General features: G+C 36.0%; 1 protein-coding gene across 1 annotated transcript in view; it reads right to left on the bottom strand.

Annotated features, from left to right (window-relative positions):
- OTOGL (otogelin like) overlaps positions 1-20,099 on the bottom strand; it is a 145,768-nt gene that overhangs the window by 50,821 nt on the left and 74,848 nt on the right. The window contains exons 27-34 of the mRNA XM_023749758.1: positions 18,129-18,278; positions 15,760-15,879; positions 14,174-14,290; positions 13,298-13,454; positions 12,723-12,749; positions 7,477-7,644; positions 5,483-5,761; positions 3,286-3,403 (exon numbers count right to left, since the gene is read on the bottom strand). Of these exons, the coding sequence (XP_023605526.1) occupies positions 3,286-3,403; positions 5,483-5,761; positions 7,477-7,644; positions 12,723-12,749; positions 13,298-13,454; positions 14,174-14,290; positions 15,760-15,879; positions 18,129-18,278 (1,136 nt within the window). The remainder of the gene's footprint in view (positions 1-3,285; positions 3,404-5,482; positions 5,762-7,476; positions 7,645-12,722; positions 12,750-13,297; positions 13,455-14,173; positions 14,291-15,759; positions 15,880-18,128; positions 18,279-20,099) is intronic.

The raw sequence follows: 20,099 nt of genomic DNA, 5'->3' as shown, positions 1-20,099 counted from the left end.
TCCCCCTGGTGGTCAGTGCACTCCCACAGGGGGAGCTCTGCTCAGCCACAAGCCAGGCTGATGGATGCCAGTACAGCGGTGGTGGTGGGAGCCTCTCCTGCCTCCTCAGCAGAGCTAACGATGTCCGACTGCAGCTTAGGCCTGCTCCCCGCTGGCAAGTGGACATCCTCCGAGGGCTGCCAGGCTGCCAGAGGGATGTCTGACTGCCAGCTTGGGCCTGATCCCCCAGGAAGTGGGCCTAAGCCAGCAGGTGGACATCCTCTGAGGGGTCCCAGACTACAAGAGGGCATAGGCCAGACTGAGGGACCCGCTGAGTGCACAAATTTTTGTGCACCGGGCCTCTAATATTACATAATAGGAAATAACTATATTTACACATGGTCTCTATGGTATGCTAGTTGGTATCTTATCTCATAAAAGTTATAACCTCCACTGGATATTTTTAACACTTGATATGTGCCAGAAATTGCAATTATCAAGAACAAAGGTGGTGATTCTGTTGGAGACTTGGAGGAGGGGTACAACACCACGTTGAAGCCCAGCTCAGTACTTGGGTCTCCCCTCAGGACTTAGAGTACTAGGAGGAGCAATAATTTGACTCCTCAGCATGGGAAGGGGGAGAGGTAGAGATAGAGAAGAAGGCAGAAATGAGAGACAGCTCAGCAGGGGTGAAGTTTCATTCTGAGTCTCTTCTCTGCATCCTAAACATACCAAGAGAGAAATTCTGGGATAGCTATTGACCAAACAATGGGAGCATTGAGGATCTGGGTTCAAACACCTCAGAGATGGCTTATGTGGCATAAGAAGTAAGACACTAGCCAAATGCCACTTCAAAATATAGCTCCATTTCCTCCCCAGTGCCAGGGCCAGCCCTGCCCTGTGTTCCCTCCATGTCTTCCTTCTATGGTTCCTCCCTTCCTCCCTTCCTCCCTTCCTCCCTTCCTCCTTTCCTCCCTTCCTTCTTTCCTTCTCCAAGTGCACTCCTCACTATGAGACCCCTGTTTTTCTCAAAGCCCTAATAGCTACAAGGAAATAGGTCTGTTAATGTGAGGGGTCCCAGTGATTGAAGACATCTCCTTTTCAGAAAAATTTGTTTGGCGTGATTTTATTTTGGTGTGTATTTTGTTGTTGTTGTTGTTGTTGCTTTAAGAAAATAAGCAAAAAAATATATCATTTTCTTCTCTCTGCCCCACCTAACCCTAGATACCCAACAGGGTGTTGTGGTTGAAACCCTGGCTCCACTGCCTACAAAATGTGACCTAGACTGGGCACATTGTTCAGCTTCTTTGTCTCAGTTGGTTTTCCCCTCTGAAATGGGAATAATGAGATTACCCGTTTACAGCATTTAGCACAGTGCATTATGCTGTCAGCACTCTAATGCGCCAGTTGTTGTCATTCTCCCAGCCCCCTTTCATGATTCGCTCCTTCCAAAAGACTGAGCTCCTTTAAAGAGCGGCTCTGTCTCAGGCATTATGTGCAGGAACTCTTCTAGTGCCAGTGTTTGTCACAGAATAAAAGCCCATTAATGTCTAACGTAAACTGATTCTTTCAAAAACATTCCCTCCCATCATTGCTCCATCTCTCTGTTCTCCTTATAGCAAAAATCTTAAAAACAAACACAAAAACCACTGGCACTCTGTCTCCATTTTGCCTTTTCCTATTCTCCAGGTTGCCCAATCCAATGAACAATTTTCAGTCTCAATTTTAAAATCCCCAGAACCAGCCCAGCCAGCATGGCTCAGTGGTTGAGCATCGACCTATGAACCAGGAGGTCATGGTTCATTTCCAGGTCAGGTCATATGCCCAGGTTGTATGCAGGAGGCGCTGATCAGTGATTCTCTCTCATCATTGAAGTTTCTATCTCTCTCTCCCTTCCTCTCTGAAATCAATAAAAATATTTTTTTTAATTAAATTAAATCCTCAGAACCAAATTCCTGACTTTTCTCCCACGCTGCTCTTCCTCACATTGCCTTACTTCAGTAAATGGCATTCAGCCCTTCCATTAAATTGAACCATTCAAATTTGCTGATATTTGACCAGTTATAATTACAAAAATGACAGTTTCATATTGTTCCACCTAAAAATTGCTGAGACCAAAACTTCAGTCCTTAACTCCTCTTTCTCTCATAATTGACATCAAATCCATCAGCAAACTCTGTAACTCTAAATTCAAAATATATTCAGAATCTGTCCACTTCTCAGAACCTCCAGGACTACCAATCAACTTCCTTTCATGTCTTGTTTATATTACTGATCAATTCTGCTCTTGTCTTTCCCTTTGCCCAATAGTCTATTCTCACTACAACAGCCTAAGTAAACTTTCTGTGTCAGGGACATGGGCAGGAGTGTAGTGATTGCAGGGGACAGGGGAGAAGGTGGAGGTGGAAGGGGGCATAGAAGGGAAAAATGATGATGAAAAAATAAAATAAGCCCTAGCCAGTTTTGCTCAGTGGATAGAGCATTGGCCTGTGGACTGAAGGGTCCCAGGTTCGATTCTGGTCAAGGGCACATGCCTGGGTTTCAAACATGATCCCCAGTAAGAAGAAATGTGCAGGAGGCAGCCGATCAATGATTCTCTCTCATCATTGAGGTTTCTATCTCTCGCTCCCTCTCCCTTCCTTTCTAAAATCAATAACAATATATTTATTAAAAATAATAATAAAAGAAAAAATAAAATAAATAAGTCAGATCATGTCACTCCTCTGCCCAAAATACAGCAGGACATTACTCAGTAAAAGACAACGTCCTCACAACAGGCTATAAGGCCCTAAATTACTTGTCCACCACTATGAGTCTCTGCTCTCATTTCCTTCCTCTCTCACTCTCATTCGCTTTGCTCCAACAAGCCTGGCCCCTTATTAACCCTCCAACATTCCTAGTATAGGACCTTTGTACTGCTCTCATATGGAAAGGATCTTTCCCCAGGTATCCACAGGGCCAGGCCCCTCTTGCTTCAGATCTCCGAGCAGATGCCACCCTGTGTGTTCTTCCCTGACCACAAGTGTCAAATACACACATGCCTTATGCTCCCAGTCTCCCTCACCTTCATTTTTTTCCATAACACATATTGCCACCTAATAATATATTGCATTATATATTTACATTTTATTTGTTTAATCTCTGCCTTACCCCAACAAAATGGAAGCTACATAAGGATAGACACTTCATCTATTTTGTTCACTGCTGTATCGGTAGCAGCTAGAATTCCTGGCACATAGCCAACCCTTAATTACTATCACTTGTATAAAATAAAAGAAGTTTATTGAATGTTTAAACGTGACTTACGGTGGAAGAAATTTACACGCCAGTGCTTCAGGATCACTACACGTTCTAAAACAGGGAGTGGCACAAGGTTCGTATCTCCATTCACACATCCTCCTGTAAGGCACTACTGCCTGGATTTCTAGTGGAAAAAAATAAAGCTTAGATTATGTGTATATTTTTTAATATATTTTATTGATCTTTTACAGAGAAGAAGGGAGATGGATAGAGAGTTAGAAACATCGATCAGCTGCCTCCTGCATGCCCCCCCACTGGGGATATGTCCGCAACCAAGGTGCATGCCCTTGACCGGAATCGAACCTGGGACCCTTTAGTCCGCATGCCGACACTCTATCCACTGAGCCAAACCGGTTAGGGCTAGATTATGTATATTTTTAGGTGCATCTTGAAAAATAATGATTTGTGATAGTAATTCTTCCAGGGATTGATCCCCCTCTCCCTCTTTGACCACTAACGCTGTGGAAAAGGCAGGGCTAGAGTAAAGCATTGCAATTGGTTAAAGCTTCTCATGCTCAGGTTGAATATCTAAATGTTAGTCTGTCTTTCAAATATTTTAAAAAGCAATGTTGGAAGAGGCCTAGGAAATTTTAAAATATTCTTCCTTTTTGTTTAGTGGATTCCCATTGATTTACATTTCATAATAGTATTAAACACTTGTTCAGAATTTTATTTTTTACCAAGTAATTTTTCTATCATTATATTTTATCCTTATAACAACCGTGTTGAATAGGTATTATTTCCATTGTATTAATGAGAAGTTGGGGCACAGAGGAGCCAAGTAACTTGCCAAGTTCAAACAGTTAAAAAATGGCAAGACCAAAAACCGGTCACCTGACATCAAACCTAGGGAGAACACTCCATGTGTATTCTTCTCCTGGAACTTAGCACAGCACCTTGTACATGGTAAGTATTATCTGACAAAAAAATAAAAAAAATAATAATACATGCTTACAGTTATAAAACCTCCCTTGACTAAATATTTTTCTTCTGTAAATTCTGCTAATACTCTCCCTTCATAGACCTCTCCTTCTGCAGCAGTCCAAAATTATCTCTGCAGAGCTCCATAAGAGAGAGAGTTCAGGTAACAGATTATGTTTCTTGGACTCTGGATACAGAACTCAATTCCATGGAATGGGAAGGAAAATAATACTTTTTGGAAGGCATCTATGCATATAAAGTTTAGCGTGACTGCTAGACCTGCATTACTGAGATTGTGGGTCTGGGAGAGGATTGGTTCCAAGATGAGAGTAGACCCCTAGTGTTTCTTATGTTTAGGAAGCCCACAAAGATCCACTTCTGAGATTTTGATGACGCCATTGGCTATAGTTGTCCACAGATCAGGTGGAACTGCTGGGTCTAGTTCTAAGGAAGCATATTTCTAGATTGGAGGGGATATATAGGTTTGTAAAATTTTGACTTTTAAGTAAATTCATGTAAAAAATATCACATCCTCCCTATTGAATGTTGCGTAGGCATGTCTGTGGTTCTTTTTCTCATGAATACAGAAACCTTTCTTGAAGCTCAATTTGAATTATCTAAAATTTAAAGACTATCCAGGTATACAGAAATTTATCCACAACAGAGAAGGCCAATGACTACTTTTCTCATACTGACAAGGGTACGTTACACTGAAAGGGCGTGTGTGGGAGAACCAAGACAGATAGCTAGCTCCTAGATTTTGAAAATAAAGCATGAGATTTAAACATTGAATGAGGCAGTGAGGATTGCTCTCTGAAACTCAGAAAACGCAATAGCTATGGCTCTCTAAGGATCTCTAGAAATAAGATCAGGTTTCCTCGGAACCAGGGAAGTCTTCCAGAGGTCAGTGGAACCAGACACCCCAGTACTCAAAGGACAGAGATAAACATGTTGTCTTTATCGTTAAGAATCAGCTTATTGAGAAGTTGTCTTCCAGGAAACAAAAAGTAGATACAAACGCTAGACATCCGTGAGACACGGGTGAGCTCTATTTCCAAAGCCCAGACAGCATTGAAAGTAATAATTGGGTCAATAACTAAAAATAAATTATTCAAGGCTGTTGTAGGCAATTTACCAATTAACTTATGCTATACAATAACCCTATGAAGTAGGTATTATTACTTCCATATACTTATACTTCATTAAGAATGATTTAAAATTAAAACCTGCCATTATGCAAATTATCTATTTATTCTCCCTTTGAAGACCTCAGGTAACACACCTTCTATGCTGAAGCTACTCGCATGTTTAAATTCTTCCGAATCATCGTATTTTGATGCTTTGACAGTAAAATCCGTGAGTGTGATGAAAAAGCCTTTCTTGCTGTATAACTCAAATGCACTGTAACCAGGAATCCACAGGCCCTGGTGGTGGAAAAATGTGGCTCTTCGATGAAACGCTGAATTCACCTGCCACAGTTTCAAACTAAGAGTGTCATTGTTGTGGACATAGAGGAAGTAGTTTGGCCTTTCAGCAGATTCCAAGGACACGAGTGCTGGTGCTGAAAGACATAGAGCAGTGTGTGTGACAAGCCCCGGGTTCTCCGGAGAAAGCAGATGATCAACACTGGCATTATAAAACGTACTTATAAAGCTGATGAAAACAAAGCTGCAAAATTGCCCTGCATTATTAATGCCATTCTTAACTATTTCAGAAATGAGTTCTAAGATATCTTAAGAAAAAAATAGTATTTTAATGCACTGAATAACAGTGACAACTTTTATGAGTGTTTGATGAGTTCTACTTTTTAAATAATTTATCATATCTTGGGGAGGGGGGAGATATATCAATTTTGGACCCCAGAATGTAAAATATCATACAAGTAATTAAATGATTAATTGGACACATATTTGTACTTGTAAACTTTAACATTTTCAAATGCATGAAATCTATAAATGGCTTCATTGACTAATAAAAAAGAATAAGAGAATAGAGAAACAGATCAATTTAGGCATGTCATTGTGTTTCAGTATCACTGGGTTCTTAATGAGCAAATGTTCTTTCAAGTTATATGACTGCATTAAGAAAAAATTAGATCAACATTATGGTCTATTCCCAGTAGATGATTAAATTGCTAATGAACAACTACAAAGCATTTGAGAAGTATAATCCTTTTTTATATAGACTTTAAAAGTTTCCCTTATATTTGCAAAACCCATAATATAAACATGCTTTTAAATTAAGATTTTAGGTTTAATTTTTAGACCTTAATATTTTTAGGCAACTTACTGAATGAGAGAAGATATTTGCAAATTATATATTTGATAAGAGGTCTTAATTTAAACCCATTAGGATTTTTCTATTAAAAACATGTTATTGCAAATTGTACAATTCAAAACTCTCTCTAAAAGTCAATATATCTTTCCAAAGACTTTTGTTGTGTCCTAAAACTTTCAAGTCCCTTTGTTGAGCCTGAAAGATGCAAATAATAATAAAAGAAATCTTTTTAAGAGAAAAATATATACATTAGAACTTAGGTGTTTTCAAAGATTTAAAAAAACTAAGGAGCTCTTTTTATAAGAAAAAGGCAATTTATTCTAATTGGAGAATCAGGAGATTTCTCAGGATAGGTGAAATTTAACTTGGATTTATTCATTCAATAAACATTTCCTAAGTTTATAAATACATGATGCATGTCTGGTATAGTAACAATGTGGCCTGGGCCTCACAGACCAGAAGAGGACAATAACGACCAGACAGGTTCCAGCAGATACACCCAGTGTAGATCAGTAAACGTGGGGGCAGCACCAAGACACACAAGGGCACGTGAGGATAACACATGGTCCCAATGACTCTCTCCGCTCTGATTTATGTTCTCACTATTTAACAACTTTGATATCAAATCACATTTTTTTTCTTTTCCTTTAACATTAAAATATTTCAGATGTTAGTTATGAGTGGACTGTTTTTAAAAAATTTCAAATTAAGTTCAGTGATTAATACTATAAAAATTTAAGCTGTGCTTTATTTAGGACACAAAAAACTCAAACAATTGTAATTCTAACATATATATGCCAACAGATAAACAAAAGAAATTATTTTATACACAAAAGAGGTAGATGGTTTATGTACCAGCATCTTATTTTATATTCTCTGGGACACCTAGAAAAAATGGCATTAACATATTAGATCCCAAATTAATATTTAGTGAATAAATAATTGAAAAAATGTAAATAGAAAACTAAAATCATATTTTCAATTGGAAATTATACTTACATGATGCCTTCTCTTTGAAAAGACCTGGAGTGATCATAAAAATAAAAAATAAATCACCTTGAGTTCCAATTCTTGACAAAGGGAAAATGCTTCTACTGGTTATATTGGCCCCCAAAACAAGGCCACTCTGCCCATAACTTGCCAGCATATATGGACCTTCTCCAAGCCCTATTTAAATACAAGTAAGAGAATTATAAATTGGCATAGAATTTTTACATTTTAAGCTATCATTTCAATGGGATAAATTTTAATAACAAAAGCTACTCCAAAACTTACTGCACACTTAAACATTAGTCACTAATAAAATAGCTGAACTCTTTACAAAAATATATACTATAATTATTTGGAATATATATATACATAGTTATGTAATTTAGAATATATATACACATGGATATGTATATTTCTGCACCTCAAATTTTCCCACTTATGTGAAGAACTTTGTCTAGTTAACCTTCCACTCTAATATTCCAAGATTCTAATCTACTCTCAATAAGCAGAAATTTATTTATCCATCAATAGCCAGGTATTCTGATAGTCTTCTAAAAATAATTTCTCCCTAATAGGTTACATTGCATGATAACAGAATTCACAGACGTGATATACAATATTTTGCTGTTCTAGGAATTATTGAATTTCACCAGTGAGGCATGTCTATAAAAAAGAAAATAATGAAGAAAATAGATCCAGAGACATGGAAGCATAGAACAGATTGACAAATCTCGAGGACGATGGTAGAGAGATTAACCAAAGAACTTATCTGTATATATGCATAACCCATGGACACAGACAATAGGGCAGTAGGCCTTGGGGGGAGGGAGTTGTGTGGAGGGGGTCAATGGAAAGAGAAAAGGGGGACATCTTAATACTTTCAACAATAAAGATAAATTTTTTAAAAAATGAAGATGAAGCTCAACAGAGAAATCAAAGATCTTTTTATTTAATGCTATCATTTTCCATACACTTAAATAGTTCCATATGAAATAGAAAATATTTGCTATAGTTTGTATAGAACCAAACCTGAAGCTCAATCCGAAAAATTTTTCTGCAAATTTAATCTTATAAACAGAAGAATATATATTGTAAATAAGTTTGCTAATATTTAAAAATATAAATGAGTTAGATTTTATGATAATAAGATCAAATTAACTTCAACCCAATCCTATGTGAAGTTTATTCTGAATCATCAAAATTAAGTTAAAAATTATCAGCAGTATACCTTTTACAGACATATGTGTATTTTATGTTATAAGTTATGTAAAATGCTAATATATATGTAGCATGTGGTATCAAAAAAAATTAATCTGGTTACTCTCATCACATTTCACTTTCATTCTATTCTCTAATTTTTAATCTCGAGGACAATTTTCCTTTCCCAGCCTACTGTTAAGATGGAGGGAAGAAAATATTTAAAGAAATCCAAGGACAAGGTTGAAGACCAGACCTGAGAGAAGAAAAGAAAATCATTGGATTAGAGGGTCAAAATCTTTCAAGTAGAAAGGAGAGCAAGAACCAAAATTTTCACCATTAGGACCAGGAGAAGAGGCAGGGTCTCATAGAATAAGTTATCTTCAAGCGTTGTCCCCTCCACTGACTCATCAGCTGGGACACCTTGCCTTTGAACTGCTGGGGACACTTATAAGCCATGAGGAAAAGAGCTTTCTAAGGGAATTGACACGTTGGGAGGAGACTTGAAAGAACTTTGCCCCCACACTGACAGAGCTGAGCAGGGGCAGTGGAGAGTTTCTGAGCAGTGCACACCCCACTGCTGTTACAATGTACAGTGTTTCTCTATGAGCCCAAATCAATAAAAACCAAAAAAAACTAAATCTTTAGTCTGCACCACCTACTGAATTGTTTTCTAGGAAAGATGAGAACAACATAAACTTCCAAGATGTGATATCCTTCAATTTATAAATATGTCAATTTGTATAAATACAGGGGCAGGTAAAAGTAGGTTAGCAATAATAAAAGATAGATAATAGATAGATGATAGATAGATAATATAAGAACAAATTCTGTGTTTCAAGTACTCACAACTGCAAACCTACTTTTGCCCACCCCTCTGTGTAAATAATGTACACACCCCTCTATGTAAATAATGTACAAATGAGTAGATAAATATGTATATTATAATGAGATACAATTGACCCTGATGGATATTCAACATAAGAATAGGGAAAAGGCCCGGCCGATATGGCTCAATGGTTGAGCATGGACCCATGAACCAGAAGGTCACGGTTCAATTCCCCATCAGGGCACATGCCCAGATTACAGGCTCGATCCCCAGTAGGAGGTGTGCAGGAGGCAGCTGATGAATGATTCTCTCTCATCATTGATGTTTCTATCTCTTTCTCCCTCTCTCCCTTCCTCTCTGAAATCAATAAAAAATATATATATTTTAAAAAGAATAGGAAAAAGGAAATAGACAAATGAACAAAATCTCTGCCCTACTGCACAAGTCCCTTGCTACAGCAGTCTGAAGAGATAACTGCCACCTGAGAAATCCTTTTGTATAAAAATCAAACGCTCCTGAGTTTACTCTCAGTTGATTGATATCTTGTGTCTGGATTGATTTTATGCATTTCACCAACAATTGAGAGACACAAGTCATTGACTTCATCATTAATTTTCTGCAGGAAGAAGAATAATTTCACCACCTACCAAAAGCAATCATTTCCTGCAGTGATTTTTTAAACATAGTATTAAGCATATCCTATCAAGAAAACACTGAACATAAAGTGTGTACAACAGTTTTTTAGCGGAGTTGTGAAGTCCTTGCTCATTTATGGCAATAACAATAAAATATTTATATTTTAGTAAATGCCATAAAATGAACATGAAGATAGTATATACAGTCTTTGTGTTAAAGATTATTGAAATAATCTCAGCTGTAACCTTTTAATTCATCTGCTTTTTTAAAAAATTTTCCTGTAACAGAACCACAATTATTTATTTCTGCATGTCTTAAATAATAATTAAGAATTTTAATAAGATAGTGTCCATGGTGCGATAAGTAAATAGAGAAGTATGTCAGCTATGAATACCCAAAGAGTAGGCAAATTTACAATAGCTCTGAAATCATTTGGGATGAAAAAAATTAAGAATAATCATTTTAAATTATTGATGTGGAGTATGGGTGTGTTTTAAATCCTGAACAGGAAATATTTTTTTTAACTATCACACAAACTCTTACTCTCCGATGCAGATTGATTCTTTTCCCTGTTACTTTAATCATAAAGAATAGACTCCCCTGTCACTTCACTGAGTCCATCAGTGTCTCATGACGGCCAAATGCCTCATGTTCACCCTCTGAATATGACCAATATTATTAAAAATGAAACTAAAAGAACGGTTTGAAGAATGTGTAACACATTAGAGGAAAGAACCATCAGTAGATGTGCACAGACTTGTTGACAGAAAGGAAAATGTCCGAAGTAAGAAGAGGCAGAAAGTCAATTCTCAGAAAATTCTGCTTCTGGATCCAAGGGCTCCAGAAGGAACATGAGAAAGTACAAGGCACAGGGGGAGACTCTCACAGCAGAACTGTGTGAGGCAGGAATGCTTAAGTGAAGAAGTTATTGGAGTGTTTTTTTTGTCTTTTTTTTCCTTTTTATTGGGGTGACACTGGTTAATAAGATTATATAGGTTTCAGGTGTACATTTCTATGATACATGATCTTCATATTGCATTGTGTGCCCACCACCCAAAGTCAAATCATCTTCTATCACTATATATATATCCCCCTTTACTACCCCCACACTCTTCCCTCTGGTAACCATCATACTGTTGTCTGTGGAGTGTTTTCTTTAATCGGCATCTGTGTACATTGTGCAGAGTGTATGATAACAACGTGTGGTGATCATTCTTAGACTGGGATGTGTTAACCAGACACTAGGCAGTGTAGCATGGAGGTCCAGCTCCTTGGTTCTGAACTCAGATTGCTTACAAATCCCAGTTTACCACATTTTGGCTAAGTGACTTTGGCCAAATTATTTACCCTTCTGTTCTTCAATTACCTCCTCTACAAAGTGTTAATAACAATGTATATAGTACAAGCATATTTTGAAGCTTAAATTATAAAGTAGCTAATACAATAAAAACTATTGTTATTATTACTGTTATAAATATTAGGCAATCAGTCTCATTTTAAACATGAATTCCAAAGGATTGATGTGGAGTATGGGTGTGTTTTAAATCCTGAACAGGAATTTTTTTTTTAACTATCACAGAATATTTTTAATGTTTGATTGTTTCCTCTATCAAACTTCCATAACTGTATGTAAACAACCAAACACTAAAATATTTATTTTATTTTTAATTTAGCATCTCTATTTCTCTAAAATTTTCTGTTCTCTTTTGTATTGTGGTTGACAACTTCTTTCTGGCTCAATAAAGCACCAAAAATGCCTTTGATTGGTTGCTTGGTTGTGGTTGTTTTTGAGTGGCTTAGTTTTTCCTACAACTATTACTCTATTCTTTCCACCATGGGTTCATATTTTGTCCAGTCACTGACAAAATAGACACCTCCTGGATCATTGTACTTTTCTGAAATTAGTGTTAAGTGGCTGCGCCTTCCTCATTAAACAGGTTTGACAAAAAGCAGGCTCCAATCTGCCAACCTCTGGTGCTTTCACTGAGAATATAATTTTGTCTCAGAGCTTCTATAACTTAGTAACAGCCAGCACCATCTGCTAGACTTCTTACTGCAAATGTGGATGCTTTCTGGAGCTAGGAGATTTTCATTATTATTGTTAAATTAATATGTTCTCATTCTTATAATATTTAAATAATTATTTGTGCCCTAACTTATGACTATATAAATTCCTTCTATTATTATTATTATTACATCTATAATTTGTTTCTCTTTTCTACAATATAATAAAAGCATAATGTTCATTTTTATACCTAATGGTAAAAGGTATGCATTTGGTCTATGTCTCTCCTTCATTTTACCAAAAAAATTAGCTAAGTTCACTCATTCAGTTATTCATATCATTCAAAAACTATTGAGGGCTTCCTATGTGCTGAGAAGATGGTAATACCCTCTTTTTATTTTCCATGGAATAAATTTTAACACAAATACTTAGAAATTTAGATACATTTCAGAAGGCAAAGGCTTTTATTGAATTATAAACCAAATTATGAACTACTCATACTTTGTTCCAGCAAAGTTGCCCCAAAACTTTTAATCTGAAGATACATTTAATACAATACTATAGTGATATTCTTTAACTGTCACATACCTTCATTGAAATAGTCACAATCATGTGCTAAAAGAAAAAAAAGGAGAAATATTAAACTACATAGGAATCTGACCACTTACCTAAATGTGTGCAAGATATTGCCATGTGTTTATCAATGACCAAGCAAAAGAACACTGAAGTGACATCATTATATAAAGTCTTCAGCAGACTAACCATCTACACAAGTACATAAGTTTAGAGTCAAATTTAAAAGCAATTAAAAATGATGTTTTAAAAATATGTTTCTTATAATCAGAACAGAGAAACTTCATAGCCATCAGAGGAATAGAGGAATAAACACCTTACCTGAGGATGGCATATAAATAAATAATAGTTCACATGTTGAAGTGATACAGTCAAACACAGAACAGAAAACATTATCTCAAATGTTTCTGTTTGTAAATGCTTTAGCTATACTAAAATCTATCTGCATTGTCAAAGGAACATACAATTTAGTCATCTTAAAGCAATTCTATTTCCATGAGTTCTATGGTATTAGTTCTATGAGAAGACAATTAATATGATCTCCTTATGATGTTCCCACCTAATGATGATGTTCTAAGTGGGATACTCACCACAAACAGTAGAGGATCTCCAGTGGACCGATACCCCTTCCTGACAACACTTATACGCATACGCTGCTACGCTTGTGCATAAGCATTCACAGTCCCCACCGAGATTACAGTTACAAGTGTCTTCATGGCAATTTTTGGCAAAAGAAGTAACATCAATCTGAAAAATGAGGCAAAAATCAATCAATTTCAGTAGCTACTAACTATAATTGAGGAAAATTCTAAGGAAAAACTAACTGGTTGATTTATAAAATTTGATATTATCAGCTTATCACTGGCACCTAGAGAGTCCTCAATATCTCAAACCTCTATAGTGCTCACAGGAGAAAGAAATTGATTAGGCAAATGTAAGATCAAAGAACTAGCAAAACATGTAATGGGATTAACATACCAATACAATTTCAACATATGCACATGGCATTTAAAAAGTTCTGTTACCCAGGGTACCTTTACTTGACTTTTATGGATATCTTAAGCAATTACATTTCTAAATAAGTTACATTCCATCTTGTGATACACTTCTAAAACCATTTTAAATGTGCTACTAGAAATACTTTTAAACTATAGTAGGGGTTGAGGAAGAGCATGCCTATTTGCAATATTCTCTAAAGAAAAACAAATGCAGCTTTGATCAATCTTTTATTGCTTTGATGATGTATGCAAAGAAATGCTTCATAAACGAGTAGAGATTCTTGCAAATGCATGCTGTTAAATAAGATGGTGTGGGGAGAGAGTAAATCAACTAAATGCATCACTTTTACAGAAAAGACAAACTACCAAATTTGTCTTCCTAACTATGGGTAGCTAAACTTTTTGTCTCAGTGTTATAAATGCAACAGTACCCATTCAAATGTGAAGATTAGTAAAGTATTCATTTACCACATTGCGACAAGGAGCAAAAACATCGCTGTACAAAATGGAGCATTCTTTCTTGGCATAAGGAAATTTGTTCTGATGTGCCTCACAGGGTTTAAATAATTCATGTGCGTTTTCACACTGCGGAAAATGTTAAGGAAGAAAAGGAAGTTTTTAGGGGTGATCTGTGAAGCAGAAACCAGAGTAACCAATGCTGACTGCATCCATGACAAACACAGCTAATATATCCTCATTCTGCCAGACAGGCTGTACCTAAAGCACAGTGCTCAGCCAGCTCAATGTTCATAGCATGCATTATTTTTGAAAACAACCAAACATACTATTAAAATCATAGGAGTGTTTGGGTGGGGCAAGGGAGGTAAGAGATCAACCGAAGGACTTGTATGCATGCATATAAGCATAACCAATGGACACAAGACACTGGGGGGTTGGGGTGAGGGCATGTGCTGGGGGATAGGGGAGGCCGGGGGAAGGTCAATGGGGAAAGAAAAAAAAAAGGAGACATATGTACTACTATCTGTAATACTTTAAACAATAAAATTAAATTAAAAATAAAATAAAATCATAGGACTATTAGAGACAGGAGAGGTAAATAATTTTCCAATTGTCTTAAATGTGGCATTTAAATGATTAAGATCATTACATGAGCAAAGCATTCTCTCCCCTTTAATGTTCACCTCTTCCATTTCTGTCTCATGCCATCCTCTGAGGAGTTGTACATGCTCCTGTCAGCAGGCTCACTGCCCATATACTCAGCAATGTGGTCTCAGCCTCTTCTAATCTACATCCCTGACACCGCCCCAGGCAAGGTCACCAGTGGTCTCTTCATTGCTAAATATACAGGCAGTTTCGCAGTCTTCGTCTCACTTGACCTTTTTTGCCACCTTTGATTCTGTTTATTACTTTGCCCTTTTTAAATGTCTCTCCTCATTTGATTTTGGTGGCACCATTTTCTGGGGGGTTTCCTCATTGGCTGCTACTCCCCATTCTCCTTCACCCTTCCTTCTTTGAACACCTTGACCTTCCAACTCCTCTTTTCCACATTCTGTTCACTTCTCATGGCTTCAACACCCTGAATACACTTGTAACTGCCAAATCTATTTCCAGCCCGGATCTCTTTACTGAATCTAAAAACTGGGCATCTTCACAAAAATATCTCTGTCACTTCCCTCTCACCATATCCCAACCTACTTATCTCTGCACCATTGTCCTGTGCTCACCGTCCCCTACCACCCACTCTCCACTCTGTCCGGCCTCGGGGAAGAGTACCCGCATCTATCCAATAAGCCACAAAGACAGAAGACTACTTTCTTGAATTCTCCAGACTCATCCTTCCTAATATAATCTTTCATAATATTTGTCTAATACACAAATAATTTAACCTCCTTCAGCCTCAGTTTCTCCAGTTATAACATGAAGACAATGCCTGTTACATTGCATGGTTGTCACAAGAATTATATGAAAAGACAAATGTGAAAGCTTTGTCCAATGTGAGTTACTATACGAATATTACATAAAAATAGTATTACCTAAATAAATGTTCCCATAAGAATAAAATTATTTAGTTCTAAGATACATATTCAACTTACCTGTCCTAATGCCCAGCTATCTCCAAACACCTGGGCATTTCTCACTTCTATGTTATTAGATGTGGTCATGTCATTTGAAGTACATTTGTCAAAGTTTCCACACAAGCCTGATATTTTGTTCTAAAGTAAAAGAAAATTACTAAGAAATATTCTATATTCACTTTAACATTTAAGGAAACATAGTAACTAAAATATTTTAAATATTTAAGATAGACATTTTAAGAATTTCTTCAATAACCATTTACAATATGTTTCAAAAAGGTGGAGTTTCATACCTAGCTAATTATATTTAACAATTATTTTTAAATTCTCAAAAATGTTCTACCATCCCCCAAATTTTTATCTTTCCACACTTACCAATGTTTTAGCATTGATGAACCCAATAGAATAAGTAACTTGGAAAAGAATAATACAAACATTACACTTGTGTGTATTCATATTTACATAAAATTTTAATGATGAAAGCTCCACCTCCTGACATATTTAAGGTTTTGTAACACTATAAATGTTGAAACAATAAAATAATTTATTTTTCTTCCTATTAGACTGAAAAGCCAAAACATTAAAAATATAAGAAAAAATTAACTTTAATATTCCTATATCATGCCATCAAGAGATACAATGACTAAAATCTAAATTTTACCTAATTTTATAAAAATCATTATGGGTGAAATTATTATTGAAAGTACCATATGGATTATTCACATCAACAATACCCACTGCATTTTCTCAAATAATGTGTAAAATTTTACTCTGAGGGAAAGGAGATGGACTAAGAATACAGAGAAGAATTTTTCATAAACCATGGAAATCCTCCTTAAAATTTTAAAAATTAAGCAAACTGAACTTTCTTGGTGTGCTGAAGGGTGGACTGTAGCCCTTCATTAATGATGAAGCAGACTGTCCGTGTCTTCAGCAAGGCTGACAATAACCCTAGGATTACAGCTGCCAGGCCACTGCTGACCACAGTGTCTCTGCTCTCAGAAGCCACTACGTTTATCTAAAGACTGGACAATCCACCATTGGGGGCAGGGCAGGGTGGGGGTGGGGGAGGGGGAGAAGGAGAAAACAAAATGGTTAATTTGTTTCCAGGAAGTAGGGAAAGGAGGATACATGATGAAAAATGGCAGAGGAAAATAGTTAAAGACATATGACCATTATGAAATTATGACAACTTCATTAAAGAAATGCAAGAAACCAGCAAACACCAAGGAATAGATTTGGGGGCTTTCTCTCACTTAAGAAAAAAAAATGACTTCAATGTACAATCATATCTTAAATTTACAACATATTAAAATATTTTTAAATGTGTATATTTTTTATAGTTTTATGAGGATATGTTGTTACCATTTTTTCCGTATTTACCACAAATTATATCCATGTCTCAATTTCAATTTCAGATATCTGAATTCTTATAAATACATCAATATGTCAAAAAAACAATATATAAATTTAAACTACTTAAATAAAATTTTAAATATTTAAAATAATAAACATATTTAATAATGTTTAATAAAATATGTAATAGAAGACAACGTTTCAAACAACTTAAATATAATTACCAAAATGGTAAGCATCCAAGATTGAATATTAAATCATGAATGGATAAAACAAACTAGTACATCTATACAACAGAATACTACTCAGTAGACTAAAGGAACAAACTATTAATTCATTCAACAATATAAATGAATCTTAAATGTATTTTGCCAAATCAAAGAAGCCAGACCCAAAAGACTACAGATTGCATGATTTCATTTATATTATATTATATCTGGAAAAAGCAAAACTCTAGAAATGGAAAATAGATCAGTGGTTGCCAAAGCTTAGGGAATAGAGGTAGGAGTTGGCAGTAAAGAGCCAACCTGGGAGGAATTTTGGAGTTGATGGATTTGCTTTATATAAGACTGTGGCGGTAGATATATAACCCCAGGTGTTTGTTAAAATCTGTACAATTGTAAATCATAAGAGTATTTTTTTTTACTTTTTAAAAACAATTTAACTATATATAAATTTAAAAATAGATCCAGAATATGGAGGGAAAGATGGAGTGCAGATTGTAACTAATGAATCAAACTGTATTACAAACATATCACAAAACCATGCTGAAGGGGGTGGGAAGAAAGAAGCTGACCTAAGTAGTTTTGGAAAACTGGATACTGTAAGGTTAAAGACAAAAAGAACTGTATACAACGATATACTTTAGTTGGTAAAGTGGTTCTTCACTGAAATATGAGTTAGTAATTCTGAAAATATAACCCATTTCTTTAAAGACATTAATAATTTTATTTCCACAAAACATTAAAAGGTGCATGTAATTTCATATTTTGCATCTCATTTGTATTGACCTACCAAGTAGGTTGACCTACCTTCCACTGTGGTCCAATTTTGATATGAATGGTTGTCTTTTTATCCCAAAGAATAGTGATATCTTTGTCTGGAAAGTATACCACCATGTAGTAACCTGCCTTCCAAAGCTGGTATGTAGGTTCATTTTCCAGAAAAAAACCTGATCGTTTCTTTAGAAATAATAATAGTGATTTTAAAAAGTAAATTCATTGTTCTCAAACTGTAAACATTAAATTACTATTTACTAATAAGTATCTATATACTAGTATTTTTGCTCAGCCCTTCTTTCTGAATTCTATAGTAAAAGACAAAACAAATGCATAAAATAGGAAACACATAAAATTGGTTATGAGACACAAACTGCTGAATGGGCTCAACGTGGATAAATGAGCCAAAAGGGAAAGGTATTTCAGTTATAGAAAAAAGCATGACCAAGAGCATGGACATAGAATAAATTAAGACAATATACCAACTGACTCAGAAATTCTATATTGACGATGAATAAATATGACTGAGTGCTAAAAATATATTACTTTACCTACAAACATACATAATTGGAAAATAAAAGCATAAAGTGTGTGTATGTATATGTACACACATACACACACACACACACACACACACACACACACAAATATGAAAGAGTGAGAAAGAGAAAATGGGGACTGAGGAAGGCTTCTTGCAAGGGGTGGATTACGAACTGATCTGTAAGAGGCCATACATAGAAATTACAGAGGGCCAGAAATGAGAATGCAGAAAGAAATTATTCCAAGCCAAAGAAATCACCTGAATAGGGACTTAGAGACAGGGAAGTTCAAGATTTGGTCAGGACTAAGGAGAGCACCAAAGGAGCATGGATTCTGGGACAAGCGTAGCCTGAGACCCTTTGCAGCCTCATTACCCATAAGGTCAGGGACTCTTATTCCATGGACAAATTGTACTGAATAGAGGCTTTTGAAGAGGAAAGTGACAGATCATATTTGTATATTAAAAAAAATAAGTTTTATGTTAGGAAGGATAACAGTAGGAAGAAACTAGAGATGGAACACATTGGGAAAATTTAGTGCCCTTAGCCTCTGCAGAGGTTCTCAACCTGTGGGTCGCGAACAATGAAAATACATCCTGCATATCAGATATTTACATTACGATTCATAACAGTAGCAAAATTACAGTTATGAAGTAGCAATGAAAATAATTTTATGATTGGGGGTCACCACATGAGGAACTGTATTAAAGGGTCACGGCATTAGGAAGGTTGAGAACCACTGCGAGTCTAGTGAGAATATGCAGTGATCTTTATGAACAGGGTCTATTCCCTATAAAAGATTACATTGAATCTGACATTGAAAATAACTCATCTAATAATTTCAAAATTACATGGTTACATCAAATTAAGTAAGACAAATATTTCCAGAGCAAAATAAAAATTATGAAGGCGATATGCAATTTTTTGGTTATTTATTATTCTCACCCCCAAGTAATAACAAAAGCATACTTTAGAAATACTACACCATGGTAAACACTTATAAGTATTCCATAGGACAGATTAAATAAACTTAATCATATCCATAAGAGTTTTCAGTCTCTTAGATGAAATTCATACTTACAAGTGTTCAGTGTATTGGATATAACAGTAGATACTGTGTAACCTACATATTGTTAATGGATTTTACCTAACCTCATTTCTTTCTACTCCCAAGTGCCAAGATGAAGTTAGGGGCAAGGCCCTGGGTGCCTCTGAGGGTCTGAACTCAACATGGGAGTATCCTTGTGCCCAAGTGAGAAAGGCATCTATATATATAAAAGCCTAAGTGACCAAACAACCGAATGACCGGTTGACTGGATGCTATGATGCACACTGACCACCAGGGGGCAGACGCTCAATGCAGGAGCTACCCCCTGGTGGTCAGTGCACTCCCACAGTGGGAGCGCCACTCAGCTGACCGATGGATGCCAGATCCTGGGCTCATGGCTGGCGAGTGCAGCTACGG

Source organism: Myotis lucifugus, unplaced genomic scaffold (genome assembly GCF_000147115.1).
Source record: "Myotis lucifugus unplaced genomic scaffold, Myoluc2.0 scaffold_9, whole genome shotgun sequence".
NCBI classification, from domain to species: Eukaryota; Metazoa; Chordata; class Mammalia; order Chiroptera; family Vespertilionidae; genus Myotis; species Myotis lucifugus.
The sequence above is the reverse complement of the archived record's forward strand: the minus strand, read 5'-3'. Positions and strand labels throughout refer to the sequence as shown.